The sequence below is a fragment of the Emys orbicularis genome, chromosome 17 (genome assembly GCF_028017835.1).
Source record: "Emys orbicularis isolate rEmyOrb1 chromosome 17, rEmyOrb1.hap1, whole genome shotgun sequence".
Taxonomy (NCBI): Eukaryota; Metazoa; Chordata; order Testudines; family Emydidae; genus Emys; species Emys orbicularis.
Genome location: NC_088699.1, coordinates 1,294,871 through 1,313,260, shown reverse-complemented (window position 1 = coordinate 1,313,260; position 18,390 = coordinate 1,294,871). Strand labels below are relative to the sequence as shown.

The 18,390-nt window shown below is 43.0% G+C and overlaps 1 protein-coding gene across 1 annotated transcript in view; it reads right to left on the bottom strand.

Moving 5' to 3' along the window:
• Nucleotides 1-18,390, bottom strand: part of RPA1 (replication protein A1) — a 46,201-nt gene that overhangs the window by 20,722 nt on the left and 7,089 nt on the right. The window contains exons 6-11 of the mRNA XM_065418160.1: nt 7,055-7,144; nt 5,046-5,178; nt 4,077-4,179; nt 2,767-2,835; nt 2,424-2,616; nt 1,531-1,670 (exon numbers count right to left, since the gene is read on the bottom strand). Coding sequence (XP_065274232.1) covers nt 1,531-1,670; nt 2,424-2,616; nt 2,767-2,835; nt 4,077-4,179; nt 5,046-5,178; nt 7,055-7,144 — 728 coding nt within the window. The remainder of the gene's footprint in view (nt 1-1,530; nt 1,671-2,423; nt 2,617-2,766; nt 2,836-4,076; nt 4,180-5,045; nt 5,179-7,054; nt 7,145-18,390) is intronic.

Here is an 18,390-nt window from a genome sequence, read left to right as displayed (position 1 = left end):
AAAAATTGAGGTCCCTTCCAGCTCTACATTTATATGATTCTATAATTCTTCCTTTATTTAATAAATCATTTTTAAATAGAAAACATGTTTTGATAAGCTTTTTTCCTTATGTATCCAGCACATACGATATTTTTAACTAATAACAAATTAAAATGATGCAAATTTTTAATTGAAATTGAATTTCCATCCAACACAGAGCTTTACCCAAAGCACAAGTAAAAAAAAATTAATCTAGTAAAGAAATACATCGTTCACCAGCCATAGTAATAAAAAAATATAAAAATATAAGAATCTGAATAAATGTAACAAACTATAGAATTGTGTATCGGTAAAGTGCATCTTCCTGGGTAGCAAAAAGAAGCACAAAATTTAGAGTAGAGGCTATATTTAGTTACAAATCAACATGCTATAATTGTTACCAACCAACCAGAATCAACTTTTTTATGACAATAACTAAAAAGTATAAATGCAAAACACGACTAAGATTGATAATTTAAACCAAGATTTCCTGCTTGCCGATTTAAATCATGATTAAAATTGATGATTTAAAATCAATCCACCCCACCAACCCCAATATTCAGCCGTGCAAACAAATTGCAATACAAGACCAGGATTGAAGAGAGTGAGTGCTTATATTCAAGAAATCCAGCCAGATCACACAGGTCACAGATCTCCGCCTGCAGCAGCAGACTGGCCATTCACTACCCATATTGTGCCCCTCTCCTCCCTCTCAGCTTGCTCACCCTCTCCAGTCTGTGGCAGAAAACAGTTTCAATTCATAATGTTTATAGCTGTACAAAATGGCTATTTGCACGGAGTTAACATTTAGCTCTTCTGTGGCACATTCCATCAGAGAAGCTGTGTGACTTATGAACATCTAGCCTCAAAGAATCCTTGTCAGGTGGATCAGAATAATACCCATTTTACAGACAGGAAACTGGGGCACAGATCAACAAGAGCCCACCACATCGCTAGAAAACAACAAAGTGACTTGTTCAAGGCTACATCAGATATTTATGGCAATGTTCAAAATTGAGCTCATGTCCCCCAAATCCCAGTTCAAATATATTCATTGGCTCTTTATTCCTGCTAGCTTTTTGAGGTTGACTCCTCCTCGCAACCCTAGACAAGCACTGGTTTTAGTCAGGGTTCCAAGGACCCCGCCCTACAAATAAACCTTAACCCTGCTGGATACCTTTGGTCATAGAGCTCTTCCTTGATCAAGCAGCAACTCACCTGGAGCTAATGCTGACACTGGCTTCCTGAATCAGAAGCCTGTTTATCTTCAGACCCTGACAGCCACGATGCACAGTGTTGCTCAAACTATACCAGATCGGCCACAGTATAAAGTTATTTTGGAGAAAGGCTAACAATGTCAGATCAGAGTGAAGCCAAACTAAATCTTTCGCCCTCAATACTGAGATGCATCCCCTCCCTTAGCCCATGACTATTACCTGCCTCAGGTGACATACCATACCCATTCTTCTTTTTATATATCTGAAAACTCAGAACAGGTAACAGGGCACTTACCTCATCTCCCCACAGAGTAGCTGTCACCATCTTCCCAGATGTATCCATCAAATGCACATTCCTCTTGGACACCTCTCTATTGCTAGATTTCACTGTAATTTTAGAGATGTCTTCATAGCTCTTACAGACTCCAATTATGTCTGAAAAATAGGCATAATTCAGTCAGTATTACTTGAAGGTCATGGCTGGGGCAGATGAGCAAAGACTGCATGGGAAGAAATCACACATAGGTAGCATCAGATTACATTTTGTGAGATTCTAAATCACTATTAAAATTCTAAAAGTCTAAAACCTGGGAACCCTGTATATTAAAGTAGAAAGGCTGTTAGTGAAAGAAAAATCCATTACATCTTTGCAATACTATTTTGTTCATGAATTTAGCGTTCATGAAAGTAAAGGACTCACCGTACCAAGTAGATTAAGATTTTGTGCAATCTTCTCTCCTACCACTTTATAAAATGGACTTCATTCTCACCTTGCAGCACCACTTTCTGTTCCAGTACGAGGCTCTCTTGAGTAAGGGATTGTAAAGTGGCTATTATGCAGACAAGCATCTGCTAGAAACTATGATGAGGACACCAAAGTCATTTTCATTTGGCAACCCAAACATGTTTGGACACTTTAGAAGTGATAAACTCTTGCCACATGTTCTCTAATCTCTATATTGCTTTGAACTTGAACATCCATCTCTAAAGCTCCTAGTAGCGAGACGAGCAAAAGTAACTACCTCAGGCGTTTCTAGGGGGTACCTACCACTGCAGTACCTGAGTGTCAATTCTAACAGAGAACATATCAATCGCATAGCACTATAGGTTTCTTCATCTGCTCAAGTATTTGATACAAGACGACTAATTTTAAGCCTCATGGCTCCCCATCTTGCGATACGGACTCACCGACAATTGAGTCTTTGCATGTGTTCTCCAAGTCAGAGATGGGCACAAACTCAAACTGAACCGAAGGAAGGTGCTGAGCATCCTCACAGGGTACAACAGAAGTCTCATTATGGAATGTGATCTCATAGTCATTTTTCACAGCTGTGTACTGCTTGTTAGCCGTCTTCAGATGGCCTTTGGTGAAGTAATACACCTACAGGAGAAGGAGAAGTGATGAAACATAGGATACACCTGCACTGAAATGCTGCAAGCAAATGGCTTACGTTCACATTAAACAACCCTATATACTCTATGAACACCTCTCTTTGGCTCGTATCTGTTTATAAAATAAATGATACTGTACCTTGTTCAATTCAATGAGGGGAAAGAACTTGTCCACTTGATCATTGAAAGCAGTAGCTCTAATTTCACCCTGCAGGAAAATGCAAAAGCCAGTTAGAACTAAAATTCAGCACACAAAATCTTTCCAATATAAAAGTGGCACCATTTCTACAGATGTGGAATGCTCTGTAGAGGTCACTCCAGGCACGGAAGAAACAACCACATTTTCCATACATATTTAGCTATAACTAGGATGATAAATCCTTTGCTTGACCATCTGATTTCATCTCCATGTTTTAATAACCCCATATAAGAAACTCCAGAAAGAATGAGATGTAGTGGTGAGTGTAGTATGTCATCACGTTGTAGTAAAGAAGTGTGGCTCTGAACATATATGCCCGAACCTTGCATTAATTGTGTCATTTTACAGATTAGGCAATACCTCATTTTAGATATAGCATTTAGCTTCACAAATTAGAGGATGACATCACATCTGATCAGTACAGCAATGTGTGTTGTGACAAGCTCTTCCCTGAGTGACAATTAATGGCAGAGCTAGAATTCCACTAGTTAAGATATTTATGCAATAGAAATATTAAAATTTAAAATAAAAACTGTCAGTCAAAATGCTGACAGCATACAGAAGTGAAATAAAAGGCTGATGAAGATGTGTCCAATTATGAACCACACATTTGGTACTAAAAATAATCTCATACAAACAAACAAGCTGCTGCGTAACAAAATAGTTTAATCAAGAGATTTGGGTAACAAGCCTCAAGAGCAGACTTAGATCGACCAGACTTCACTCCTCAAAACAAACCAGAAATGGAATTTCCCTGTATTACATTTTTATACATTCTGATTTCCCAATTAAAATGAGTTTCTATTTCAAAATGCTCTTTTAAATTCCGTGTCTTATTCCTTGTATTATGGATGTGAAGTCCTAGCAACAGCAATGGGATTCATCTGCCAAACTAATGGGGAGTGCCACAAACCAGAGATATTGTCTGTCTGCGTAGATACCAGATTCTGATGCCACCACCATTTTTGGCCACATACCACATGTTAGACTGGGTTAACAAAAGAGGCAAACAACTGTATTTAGGGTGTCATTTTAGATAGCTGTAAAGACTCTGAGCAAATGAATGTGGGACTATCAAGTACATTAACACCTCAGAGAATGCAATTCTCTATAACAAATCTGCCAACTATTTCCTTTGTTCTTCCTTCTCTCATTTACATAAAAGACATCTCAAGAACTCCTCTGCTCCTATCTAGGTACTTCTATGGCTCCCATCACTGTAGTATCTTGGATCCCACCACAGAACTTACACTTTCATCAACCAGCTCTATAGAGAACAGCTTTCCTTCACCACGGGAGTTGCTCCATGTGCGAACCTGGCCTTTTTGGGTAACACGAGCACAAATGGTCCATCTGGAAACAAGACAGTAAGAATTAGTACTCCAATGTCCTTTTTTAGAATGGAGTGGAGTCTTACAAATTTCAGACTTTCAGTTCTTAAGATGTTAATTCAGAACCTAGGATTCTCCACTGTATCTCAGTGATTCTACTTGTCTGTGTAAAGGGTATACTATCTATGCCATTAAAACAGAAATTATAGAGAAGCAACAACATTTAAGAAAACAAAGTCACTTTTAAGGCATATAGCGTGATAAAGTACTAAACAATTCTCCTGGAATCAACCCTCTAATCCTTCACGCTTCTATACTGAGCATTCCCAGTACAGCAATATACCTGTACTGAAAGACCATATATTAGAACCTCGCAGGAGTCCAATTTTTGGGTTCAAACAGTTGATAAAATATGGGGTAAAGTGCATCAGTTTGTATAATTTAACTACTGATGTTCCCAAAATACTTATATCCACATTCTCTTAAAACAGGATATCATTTCTCCTGAAGCCAGGACGAATAAGTTTATGGCAGAGCAGATCAATAGGCTACCAAAAGGAAACCTCTGGTAGAACATGTCAGTTGATTTTCAGGCAATATACCATAGTAACAGGTCAAGGTTAGCAGAGCCCACAGACTCTGGAACCAACTTTACAAGGTGATCCAGAGCCTAATCTCAGATTATCAGAGTTCCTAGCACATGGGGTAATCAAAAAAATACCTTTAGTACCAGCTGTGTTGAAGTAACTGACACTGTATCCAAGAGAAATTAAAGAATTTTTGGCAGACTTAAGACTGATGTTTCTTCTGAGCAAGCAGAAATTTACTCTGAGCATCATTCCTTCATGCATGCATTATTCTTTGAACCTGGCTGGTAGAGTAACTCACTTGGATTGGTATGGGTTCAGACTGGCAATTGGTACCACTTTGGACTGTGATCCACCAGGGGTGCTCAAGAAGCTAGTACCACCTGCTTTACCAAACTGCTTTGAGGGACCATGGTACTTAGTAGTAGTGGGGCCTAAAAAAACAAGCATAAATTCAGTTATATAGAACTCAAACAAAATGATCTTGCACTTTTGTTTTCTATGTATAGACAAAGATGAATTTCAAGTGGCAGTGCCAAGCCAGGCACCACTCAATCTGCAACAGAAGTTTTCTCACTAGGCTACAGGAAGATGATGCACATAAGCAAGTAGAAAATTAAATTAAATAAATTAATGGAGATATCCTATCTCCTAGAACTGGAAGGGACCTCGAAAAGTCATTGAGTCCAGCCCCCTGCCTTCACAACAGGACCAAGTACTGATTTTGCCCCAGATCCCTAAATGGCCCTCTCAAGGATTGAACTCACAATCCTGGGTTTAGCAGGCCAATGCTGAAACCACTGAGCTATCCCTCCCCCAGTGGGAATGCATGTAGGCATTTATAAGGCTCCAGTCACCAGGGTACAGAGGCACAGAACAGTATGTTTTTAAAGAAGTTATTCACTGTTTTAAAGCACTTCTATTCTTGAGTCACAAACTGTACCTAGTCTGTCACTGCAAATTGTTTCAGAAGAGAAATGCTTCAGTGTTTTATGACTATTAAACAGTAAATGAACTAAGAATGGCAGCTATGGGCAAGTCTCCAAGGATGTTCAGCTAGCATCATCAGCTAAGTGTCCACGGATTAATCAGCAAGGACAAACCAGCACCAATAAGATATGGCAAGTTTAGCTACAGTCCTGCATCTCCCTGGAGAACTCAAACACACAGTTACTAAGCCTATTTATGCTCCTATAAATGTAGAATAAACAAATACGTTTAAGTAAGGTAAGGGGTAAAGAACGGTAGGAGTCATTTTCACTTTTGTCTTAGTAAGCAGGCTTCAAAATCTCGTATCTATTTCAAAATGCTTCTCAAACAGTGCAATTTGGCCAAAAAAGTCTAAGACAGGTCCCAAATCTTACTCATAGCTCAGACTTGGATTGAAACCTTTTTGCTTGAAAAATAAATCTGCAGCTAGACAGACAATTTATATGCCAATTTAAAGCCCTCAGCCAAAAATTAGTATTTATAGAGGCAGTTTCAATTGAATCTCATCCCTATAACACCTAACCATTCCGCTTCAATGGCTTAGCACGGACATACCCTTTCAATCAGTTTGGAACCACAATCTGTTTAGTTGTCTAGAGGGCACAATGTAGTTTCAACTAAGGGCACGTCCTCACTAGCAATGTTAAAGCACTGCCACGGCAGCGCTTTAACGTGCCTGTGTAGTCATGGCACGAGGGGGTGGTGCCGTGACTCCACGAGGGGAACAGCTCCCAGCGCTGGTGCACTGTCTACACTGCCACTTTACAGCGCTGAAACTTACAGCGCTTGGGGGGGGGGGGGGGGAGGTTTACACACCCCTGCACGAGAAAGTTGCAGCGCTATAAAGTAGCAGTGTAGACGAGGCCTAAACCAAAAGCCATCAATCAGGAAGAATGTGCAACATATGCTACTTCCCAAATGAGGTCCAGAATTTTTACCAAGTTTCTTTCATGTGTTTTAAGATGGACTCATCATTCTTCCCTCAGAGAAGTGTTCAAATATTTTAAAGGCAGTAGTCCCTTTTCACTGTGGAAACAAATTCCAAAGATTCTAGAACAGCATTCTCTCAGGGACAGTAAGTGAATGAAGAGTCATTTACTGTTCGTCTGTTGCGATATACTTTTCATTTCTTGGTTTAGAACAACTTCTTGCCCTCTCTTTTCTAGGCACTTTGAAGTGGTGCCCTGAAGCTGCCTCCATTCTCTGCTCTTATAGGATTCTCTAGCTGGGTTGACTTTCCAGTCCTAAACAAATTCAGACTCAAATTCAATTCAGTATTGCGAGCCAATAGTTAAACATGCTGAATGAGAAGTGTCTTACCTACTGCTGAATTTCCATTCTGCTGCTGTGGTTTGCTGTGTGTTGGGCTGGCTGCTGGAGCTGAGGAACGTTGCTGCTGGTGCCCCTGTCCTGTTAATCAGAGGAGAAAAGACTACTTATAGTGCAATGGGCTGGAGATCAGAGTCATTAAAACTGCCTTAGGGTGCCTTTTTGAGATGTAACCTTGTTTTCATAAGAGCCCCATAGCACATAACACCCTCTAACATTCAAATGTGTTACAAGACAATAGCAAGGCACCCTGAGGCTATGTCTACACTATGGGCACTAGAGCAGCTCAGCTATGGTGCCATAGATATGCCGCTGTAGTGCAGGTGCGTCCTACAGCAATGGCAGGGTTTTTCCCATCACTATAGAAACTCCAAAACCCCAAGCAATGGTAGCTAGGTCGACAGAAGCATTCTTCCATCAACCAAGCTGCACTCATCTTGGAGGTTAATGTCACCATAGCTATGGTGTTCAGGGGGTGTGAACTTTTTCCCACACCCCTGAGCACCATGGCTATATTGACCTAACTTTTAAATGTAGACCAAGCCTGAGAAATGCCACAGCATATATGGATCTCAACCAGATCTCTCACAGCAACTGCTTTATGGGGACCCAAGTAATTAAAACTGCCTTTAGGATGCCTGTCACAGGGGCTGGCCCTCTGTGGAGTCAGGCACCCAGCCTCCCTGTGAGAGGCTCCACTGAAAAGAATGAGCCAACCCAGATCTACCTATGGATGGTTAATTGGATAAACAGCTGGGGAGCAGTTAATTACCATATATACTCGCTCATTAGCCCATTTGTTTATAAGCCGACCCCCCGAGATGGTTAGGTAAAAATAGCAAAATAGCAAAAAATATGACCCTTTCATAAGCCGACCCTGTATTTCAGGGGTTGGCAAACTTTGGCTCCCAGCCCGTCAGCAGGTCGGGACGTTTTGTTTACCTGTAGCGTTCACAGACACGGAGCCCATCAGCTCCCAGTGGCTGCGGTTTGCCGTAACCAAAAATATTCGGCTTATGAACGGGTATATAAGGAACACCTGGGCCTCGGCTTATGGGCCTCAGGCAGGAGCCCAGAACCGAGAGGATGCTCCTCGGGGAGCTCGATAGGAAAGCTACTCCCAGTGGTGTGTTCCTGGAGAGCAGAAGCTCCCAGAGAGAGGAACCAGCCACAGAACACAAAGAGAACGCTCCAGAGGAGAAAGACTACAAAGCTCTTCAGGCAGGAAGGCATGGGAGAAACCCTGAGTTAGCACGGGAAAGACTGCACAGCTCCTGGCAGAAGAGAAGCCCTGGGTCTTAAAGCAGGTGGTGGCTTGTTTACATAGCATGTTTGGTGGTTGATTAAATAAACTAGATTCCTGGAGGGGCATTGTTCACTGTATGCAAGCATCACTGAACTTAGGGAAAGCTCACTAAGAGAAAATGAGGCAGAGACATACCCATGGTGTCACAATGGGATGTAATCTTGTTTTCACAAGAGCCCCATGGCATAGAATACACACTAACATTCAAATGTGTTATAAGACAACAGCAAACCATCCTGAGAAGAGCCATAGCATATGGTGATCTCAACCAGATCTCTTTTCACAAGTAACCACTTTCTATTACTACTTAGAAAGAATTCAGGGTTGACAATTATTTAAAGGGATACTATTAAAGAATCTCTCAAAACTGGGTGACGGCAACAAAATGGCAGATGAAATTTAATATTGATAAATTCAAAGTAATGCACACTGGAAAGCATAATCCCAACTACACATATAAAATAGGTTGACCAGTTAGCAAGTATGAAAAATCGGGACAGGGGTGGGGGGTAATAGGTGCCTATATAAAACAAAGCCCCAAATATCAGGACTGTCCCTAATCTGGTCATATATAAAATGATGGGGTCAAAATTAACTGTTACCACACAAGAAAGAGATCTTGGAGTCATTGTGGATAGTTCTCTGAAGACATCCACTCAATGTGCAGCGGAGGTCAAAAAAGCAAACAGAATACTGGGAATAATTAAGAAAGGGATAGATAATAGGACAGAAAATATCATGTTGCCTCTATATAAAATCCATGGTACACCCACATCTTGAATACTGTGTGCAGATGTGGTTGCCCCATCTCACAAAAGATATACTGGAATTGGAAAAGGTTCAGAAAAGGGCAACAAAAATGATTAGGGATATGGAATGGCTTCCGTATAAGGAGAGATTAATAAGACTGGGACTTTTCAGCTTGGAAAAGAGACGGCTAAGGGGAGATATGATTGAAGTCTATAAAATCATGACTGGTGTAGAGAAAGTAGATAAGGAAGTATTGTTTACTTCTTCTCATAACACAAGAACTAGGAGTCACCAAATGAAATTAATAGGCAGCAGGTTTAAAACAAATAAAAGGAAGTATTTCTTCACACAACGCACAGTCAACCTGTGGAACACCTTGCCAGGGGATGTTGTGAAGGCCAAGACCATAACAGGGTTCAAAAAAGAACTAGATAAGTTCATGGAGGATAGGTCCATCAATGGCTATTAGCAAGGATGGGCAGGAATGGTGTCCCTTGCCTCTGTTTGCCAGAAGCCGGGAATGGGCGACAGGGGATAGATCACTTGATGATGACCTGTTCTGTTCATTCCCTCTGGGGCACCTGGCACTGGCCACTGTCGGAAGACAGGATACTGGGTTAGATGGACCTTTGGTCTGACCCAGTGTGGCAGTTCTTATGTTCTTAAGCTTTTGACAGCTTTCAGCAGTAGGGTCTGCACCACTGCACAACGTAAGAGCTAAAATATAACAATTTAATAAAACTCCTTAAAATGCAGAGAAAAAGGTGCTGTGTGAAGGTAAATCGAGACTCAACACTAACCATAAAGAAACCTACGAGATACACCTTAGTGTCTCCATATTTTCTAAATTAAAAAATATGGAAACACTAAATGAAGGATGATGAGCTCCACATTATAGCAACCACCACAGTCAAGTCTGAATCCATTGCTGACCAACCTGAGCCACAGTACTGGGATTCACAGGAAGTCAGGTGGATCATCACAGCCTCTGACCACCTTAGAGACAGTTGTCAGTATATTGACAATGGCCACTTGGGAGCACCCTAAAAAAGGGACTGACTCTTCATTACAGAAAACTAGTCTATGTATGTGTCTTAACTGCAAAAAAAAAAGTGTGTTCGGTCAATTTAAAATAACAGTGAAAACACTGCAACTTGGCTTTTAACTCAGGTTAGTAGCTTGAAGTTCAACTCCAGACTCCCCAATAGGCTTAACAGTTAGAGTGGGTTAACCGTAAAACTAATACTTACCGGTTATCCGTTTAATATTTTACATCCTTAGTCCACACTATGAAAAAATTTGAGAACCTCTAATCTGCAGAATGTATCAGTGCATTGGCCTTGCTCCTGAACCTTTAACACTGCTCTGACTACATTAGACCAAATACCAACAGCTTTAGTGATCTGACTAGCTGTAAATTCAAATAAGAAACAAACAGCAAAAATCCTCCAGTAATTTTAACAATGCAAGAACTGCTCAGTCTGTGTTGATTTCTGTTCCTATTACAAATCACTTTTATGTAAATTTAAAACCTAAGTCAGACTACTACAGAAAATAATTTCAAAACTTGCACATTCAGAATAATCTGCAACTGAAAATGCATCTTAGAAATATTTGAAATGACAAGCTGCTTCTAAGCAACAGTAAAGAATAATGACAACTCTGAAACAGACACCTAGCTAACAAGAAATATACTATTGCATCAGACAAGCAACTGGGAAGAAAATCACACATGCACATAAAACAGTCTGTTCAGTAAATTTTCAGAAGACACTAGTCTAGAGCTACGATTAACCACAACATTTAAAATTGGGATTAACTTCATGGCTGTCACAAGAACAAGCTCTTGTTGTTTAGTGCATGCATTTCTCCTCCAAAAGTAACAATGGAAGTAACAGTGATCGAAAAAGATGGTTCTACACAGCAGCATTAAGTAGGATTTCTGCTCCAATTTTTCAGCTAGATTTCTGGTCAGCCTAGCAGTTTACCAGTCAGTGTTGTCAGTCCTGCTACTCTACCACACGCAAGTCTGTTCTTTTCCCAAATCAGAAGGTGGAGACAGCAACAATGAAAATGGATTATATTGTTACCTGACAGGTTTCAGAGTGGTAGCCGTGTTAGTCTGTATCAGCAAAAAGAACGAGGAGTACTTGTGGCACCTTAGAGACTAACAAATTTATTTGGGCATAAGCTTTCGTGGGCTAAAATCCACTTCATCGGATGCATGCAGTGGAAAGATATATATATATATATACACACACACAGAGAACATGAAAAAATGGGTGTTGCCATACCAACTCTAAGGAGACTAATCAATTAAGGTGGGCTATTAGCAGGAGAGAAAAAACGTTTGTAGTGATAATCAAGGATGGCACATTTCAAACAGTTGACAAGAAGGTGTGAGTAACAGTAGGGGGAAAATTAGCATGGGGAAATAGTTTTTACTTTGTATAATGACCCATCCAATCCCCGTCTTTATTCAAGCCTAATTTAATGGTGTCCAGTTTGCAAATGAATTCCAATTCTGCAGTTTCTCGTTACTACTACTACTACAGAATTGGAATTCATTTGCAAACTGGACACCATTAAATTAGGCTTGAATAAAGACGGGGAGTGGATGGGTCATTACACAAAGTAAAAACTACAAGGTGTCTAGTGGCACCTTAAAGACTAACAGATTTATTTGGGCATCTGAAGAAGTGAGGTTTTTTACCCACGAAAGCTTATGCCCAAATAAATCTGTTAGTCTTTAAGGTGCCACTGGACTCCTTGCTGTTTTTGTGGATACAGACTAACACGGCTATCCCCTGATATTTGACATATTTCTTAACATGTGGTGCCCAGAACTGGACACAGTACTCTAAAGGCCTCACCATTGCTGAGCAGAGTGGGACAATTACCTCCCATGTCTTACACACAACACTCCTATTAATACACCACAGAATGTTATTAGCCCTTTTTCACAACTGCATCACATTGTTGACTCATTCAATTTGTGATCCACTATACCCCCAGATCCTTTTCAGCAGTACTACCAGATAGCCAGTTATTCCCCATTTTGTAGTTGTGCATTTAGTTTTTTCTTCCTAAGGGCATGGCTACACTTGCAGATATAGAGCGCTCTGAGTTAAACCAGCCTTCGTAGATCACAGTAGGGAAAGCGCTGTAGTCTGTCCACACTGACAGCTGCCAGCGCACTGGCATGGCCACATTAGCAGCTCTTGCAACAGCCACAGAGAGCAGTGCATTGTGGTAGCTATCCCAGCATGCAAGTGGCTGCAACGCGCTTTTCAAATAGGGGTGGGTGGGGTGGAGTATGACAGGGAGTGTGTTGTGTGTGTATGTGGGGGAAGAAAAAGCGTGGGTTTTGGGGGGGCTGAGAGCATGTCAGCATGCTGTCTTATAAGTTCAGACAGCAGCAGACCTCCCTCTCCTCCCCCAGCCCCCCTCTCTCTCTCTCTCTCTCTCTCTCTCACACACACACACACAGCATTCCACAGTAATGGTTGCTTTGGGTATGTCTACACTACGAAATTAGGTTGATTTATAGACGTTGATTTTTAGAAATCGATTTTATACAGTCGATTGCGTATGACCACACTAAGCACATTAAGTCGGCGGAGTGCGTCCTCACTACCGTGGCTAGCATTGACTTATGGAGCAGTGCACTGTGGGTAGCTATCCCACAGTTCCCGCAGCCCATTGGAATTCTGGGTTAAGCTCCCAATGCCTGATGGGGCAAAAACATTGTCGCGGGTGGTTTTGGGTACATGTCATCAGTTGCCCCTCCCTCCATGAAAGCAATGTCAGACAATCGTTTCGCGCCTTTTTTCCGTGCAGACGCCATACCACAGCAAGCATGGAGCCTGCTCAGCTCAGCTCACCATCACCATTGCTGTTGTGTTCTGGGTGCTGCTGTCAGCAGACAGTGCAGTAGGACTGCTAACCGTCGGCATCCACCACTTCCGCTGCAACTCTGCTCTCCTGCAGACGCCATACCACAGCAAGCATGGAGCCCGCTCAGCTCACCATCACCGCTGCTGTTGTGAGCATTGTAAACATCTTGCGCATTGTCCTGGAGTATATGCAGAACCAGGCTAAGAGATGCCAGCATGAGGAGGATTTTGATGAGGACATGGACACAGACATTCCTGAAAGCACAGGCTGTGACAACTGGAACATCATGGCAGCAGTGGGGCTGGTTGATACAGTGGAACGCCAATTCTGGGCCAGGCAAACAAGCACAGACTGGTGGGACCGCATAGTGTTGCAGGTATGGGATGATTCACAGTGGTTGCAAAACTTTTGCATGCGTAAGGCCACTTTCCTGGAACTCTGTGAGTTGCTTTCCCCCACCCTGAAGCGCAGGAATACCAAGATGAGAGCTGCCCTGACAGTTGAGAATCGAGTGGCGATAGCCGTGTGGAAGCTTGCAACGCCTGACTGCTACTGGTCAGTCGGGAATCAATTTGGAGTGGGCAAGTCTACTCTGGGGACTGCTGTGATCCAAGTAGCCAATGCAATCATTGGCGTTCTGTTATCAAGGGTAGTGACTCTGGGAAATGTGCAGGTCATAGTGGATGGCTTTGCTGCAATGGGGTTCCCTAACTGTGATGAGGCAATAGACGGAACGCATATCCCCATCTTGGCACTGGACCACCTTGCCAACAAGTACATAAACTGCAAGGAGTACTTCTCAATGATGCTGCAAGCACTGATGGATCACAAGGGACGTTTCACTGACATCAATGTGGGATGGCCAGGAAAGGTGCAGGACGCGCACATATTTAGGAACTCCAGGCTGTTCGAGCAGCTGCAAGAAGGGACTTACTTCCCAGACCACAAAGTTACTGTTGGGGATGTTGAAATGCCAACAGTTATCCTTGGGGACCCAACCTACCCCTTGCTCCCATGGCTCATGAAGCCTTACACAGGCAGCCTGGACAGTAGTAAGGAGCAGTTCCACTATAGGATGAGCAAGTGCAGAATGGTGGTAGAATGTGCCTTTGGACGTTTAAAAGCGCGCTGGTGCTGTTTGCTGACTAGGTCAGACCTCAGCGCAACCAACCTTCCCATTGTTATTGCTGCTTGCTGTGTGCTCCATAATATCTGAGAGAGTAAGGGGGAAACGTTTATGGCGGGGTGGGAGGTTGAGGCAAATCGCCTGGCGTCCAATTTTGAGCAGCCGGACACCAGGACAATTAGAAGAGCACAGCTAGGCGCACTGCACATCAGAGAGGCTTTGAAAACCAGTTTCATGACTAGCCAGGCTATGGTGTGACAGTTGTGTGTCTTTCTCCTTGATGCAAACCCACCCTCTTTGTTGATTTTAATTCCCTGTAAGCCAACCACCCTCCCCCCTTCTAAATAAAGTAGCTATTGTTTTGAAACCATGCATTCATTCTTTATTAATTTAAAAAAAAAATTAGATAACGGACAAGGTAGCCCGGGTGGGGTGGGGGAGAGGAGGGAAGGACAAGGCCACATTGATTTTTAGCGTGGCTACAACAAACTGCTTGAATGACAGTCTTCTGTTGCTTGGGCCACCCTCTGGAGTGGAGTAGCTGGGTGCCCGGAGCCTCCCCCCTGAGTTCTTGGGCATCTGGGTGAGGAGGCTATGGAACATGGGGAGGAAGGCTGGTGGTTATACAGTGGATGCAGCGGGGGTCTGTGCTCTTGTTGGCTTTCCTGCAGCTCAACACACGTTTCATCATGTCCTTTTGCTCCCCCATTAGCCTCAGCATCACGTCCTGCCTCCGCTCTTCATGCTCACTCAATTCTTTCCTGGCCTCTGCCACTGAATGCCTCCATGCATTAAGCCGTGCCCTATCAGTGCGGGAGGACTGCATCAGCTCAGAGAACATGTCATCGCGAGTGCGTTTTTTTCACCTTCTAATCTGCGATAACCGCAGAGACGGAGATGATAGGGGGAGCATAGAAACATTTGCACCGGGGGGGGAGATAAAAAGGGAGAGTAAAATTGGGTTGGCTTCTTACACCTTCATAACATGTGGGAATGTTTTCAAACTGCAGCACCCCCCTTTCTCAGAGCAAGCAATGGGTTGGGTTTCATGTTTAAAAGGAGGGGCTTCAGTATTCGGGTAGATGTGCAGCACACACCTACCCCCACCCCACCGCGTGGCTATTCTTTGGGATGATCCCTTTTAGCCAAGCGCAAACAGCCCAGCATGAACGGGATCCTTTTACTGTTCCCTTACAAAAATTCCCCTATTTCAACCAGGTGACCATGAACACTATTGCTTTTGAACCCTGTATTGTAGTTACAAATGTGCACTCACCAGAGGTGCCTTCTCCAGCTTCAGGGTCAGGGATCCCACCCTGGGAGGGTATTGGCTCCAGGGTGATGAAAAGTTCCTGGCTGCCGGGGAGAACAGATTCACCGCTTGCCTGAAGCGCATTCTCCTCCTCCTCATCCACAAAATCCTCCTCCGTGTTTCATGAGACTCCCTGCCTTGCAGGTGTCCACGGACAGTGGTGGGATAGTAGTAGGGTCCCCCCCTAGAATGGCATGCAGCTGTTCATAGAAGCGGCATGCCTGGGGCTTTGACCCGGAGCAACCGTTTGCCTCCTTTGTCTTTTGGTAGGCTTGCCTGAGCTCCTTAACTTTCACGCGGCATTGCTGTGTGTCCTTGGTGTAGCCTCTGTCAAACATGCCCTGTGAGATTTTGGCAAATATATTTGCATTTCTTCTTTTGGATCGAAGTTCTGCCTGCACAGATTCTTCTCCCCATACAGCAATCAGATCCAGTGTCTCCCTTTCGGTCCATGCTGGAGCTCGTTTGCGATTCTGGGACTGCGTGGTCATCTGTGCTGCTGAGCTCGCCACGCTGACCAAACAGGAAATGAAATTCAAAAGTTCCCAGGGCTTTTCCTGTGTACCTGACTAGTGCATCGAACTTCAAAGTGCTGTCCAGAGCGGTCACAATGGAGCACTCTGGGATAGCTCCCAGAGGCCAATACCGTCGATTTACGTCCTCACTACCCCAAATTCGACCCAGCAAGGTCAATTTAAGCACTACTCCCCTCGCCGGGGAGGAGTACAGAAGTCCATTTTAAGAGCCCTTTAGGTCGACAGAACGGGGTTGGTTGTGTGGACGCGGTCATTTTTAAATCGATCTAACGCGGCTAAAATTGACCTAACCCCGTAGCATAGAAAAGTCTCGGGGCAGATAAGCATGCCGGCTGTCAAACGGAGCTCTCAAAGGGCATATCCAAAACAATGACAAGAGTGGCCACTTGACTTAAGGGGATTATGGTAAATTTCCGGAGGCTGATCAGAGCGCAGTAATGCAACACCTCGTTCACACTGACGCTGGGGTGCTCCAGCGGAGGGACATCAAATGTTATTCTACTCGCCGAGGTGGAGTACCAGCAGCGCTGTAGCCGTGGAGTCAGAGCGCTCTACGTGCCTTGCCAGTGTGGACGGGTAGTGAGCTAGTGCACCCGGGGCTCCTTTAATGCGCTGTAACTCACAAGTGTAGCCAAGCCCCAAGTGAAGTACTATGCACTTATGTTTACTGAATTTCATCTTGTTGAATTCAGGCCAGTTCTCCAATTTGTTGAGGTCTTTTTGAATTCTTATTCTCTCTTCCAAGTGCTTCCAATCTCTCCCAGGTTGATGTCATCTACAAATTTTATAAGCATGCTCTCCACTCCATTACCAAAGTCATTAATGAAAATACTGACTAGTACTGAACCCAGGACAAACCCCTGTGGGACTCCACCAGATACTTCTAGTTTGATAGGGAACCACTGATAACTACTCTCTGTGTATGGTCTCTCAGCCTGTTGTGCACCCACCTTATAGCAATTTCACCTAAACCACATTTCCCAACTTTGTTTATGAGAATGGCATGTGGAACTGTCAAAAGCCTTACTAAAATCAAGATATATCACATCTACTGACAGGCCAGTAACCCTATCAAGTAAGAAATTAGGTTAATCTGGCATGCTATGTTCTTGACAAATACATGCTGGCTATTCTTTATAATCCTGTTGTCCTCTAAGTGCTTATAAATTAATTGTTTAATAATTTGTTTCAATATCTTCAGTATCAGGTATCGAAGTTGGGGGAATTATAGACCAGTCAGCCTAAGTACTCCTTGTTCCCCTTTTTAAAGAGAGGTAACATGTTTGCCCTTCTACAATCCAATGGGACCTGACCTGTCCTCCATGAGTTCACACAGGTAACTGCTAATGGTTCCAAGATTGCTTCAGCTAGTTCCCTAAGTATCCCAGGGTGAATTTCATCAGGCCCTGATGACTTGAATATATCCAACCTATCTGTTCTTTCCATATTTTGGCTTATATTAGCAAAGGGGGAAGAAATGTAAGTTGTGTTGAGCATCTGGTCACCATTAACCTTTTTAGTGAAGAGTGAAGCATTAAACACCTAAGCCTTCTTGAGGTTTTCAGTTATTACTCCTCCTTCCGCACTAAGTAGAAAACACTTTTTTTTCTTGCTCCTAATATATTCAAAGATCCTCTTTTTATTGCTTTTTATGTTTCTTGGTAGGTGTATCTCATTTTGTGCCTTAGCCTTTCAGATGTTGTCCTTACATGCTTGTGCTAGTCTTTTATACTCCTCCTTAACAATTTGTCCATGTCTCCACTTTTTGTAAGGTTCCTTTCAGATTTTCAGGTCATTAAAGAGCTCCTGATAGAGCAATATTGACCCTCCTTCTATTCTTCCTATCTTTCCTTTCTATCAGGATAGTTTGCAGTTGTGCCTTTAATATCATCTCCTTGAGTACCTGCCAGCTCTCCTGAACTTTCCCCCTGAGATATTCTTCCCATGGGACCTTATCTGCCAGTTCTCTGAGTTTGTTAAAGTCTGCTTTTTTGAAGTCTGTGATTCATAGATTCATCAACTCTAGGACTGGAAGGGACCTCAAGAGGTCATCGAGTCCAGTCCCTGCCCTCATGGCAGGACCAAATACTGTCTAGACCATCCCTGATAGACATTTATCTAACCTACTCTTAAATATCTCCAGAGATGGAGATTCCACAACCTCCCTAGGCAGTTTATTCCAATGTTTAACCACCCTGACGTTAGGAACTTTTTCCTAATGTCCAACCTAAACCTCCCTTGCTACAGTTTAAGCCCATTGCTTCTTGTTCTATCCTTAGAGGCTAAGATGAACAAGTTTTCTCCCACCTCCTTATGACACCCTTTTAGATACCTGAAAAATGCTATCATGTCCCCTCTCAGTCTTCTCTTTTCCAAACTAAGCAAACCCAATTCTTTCAG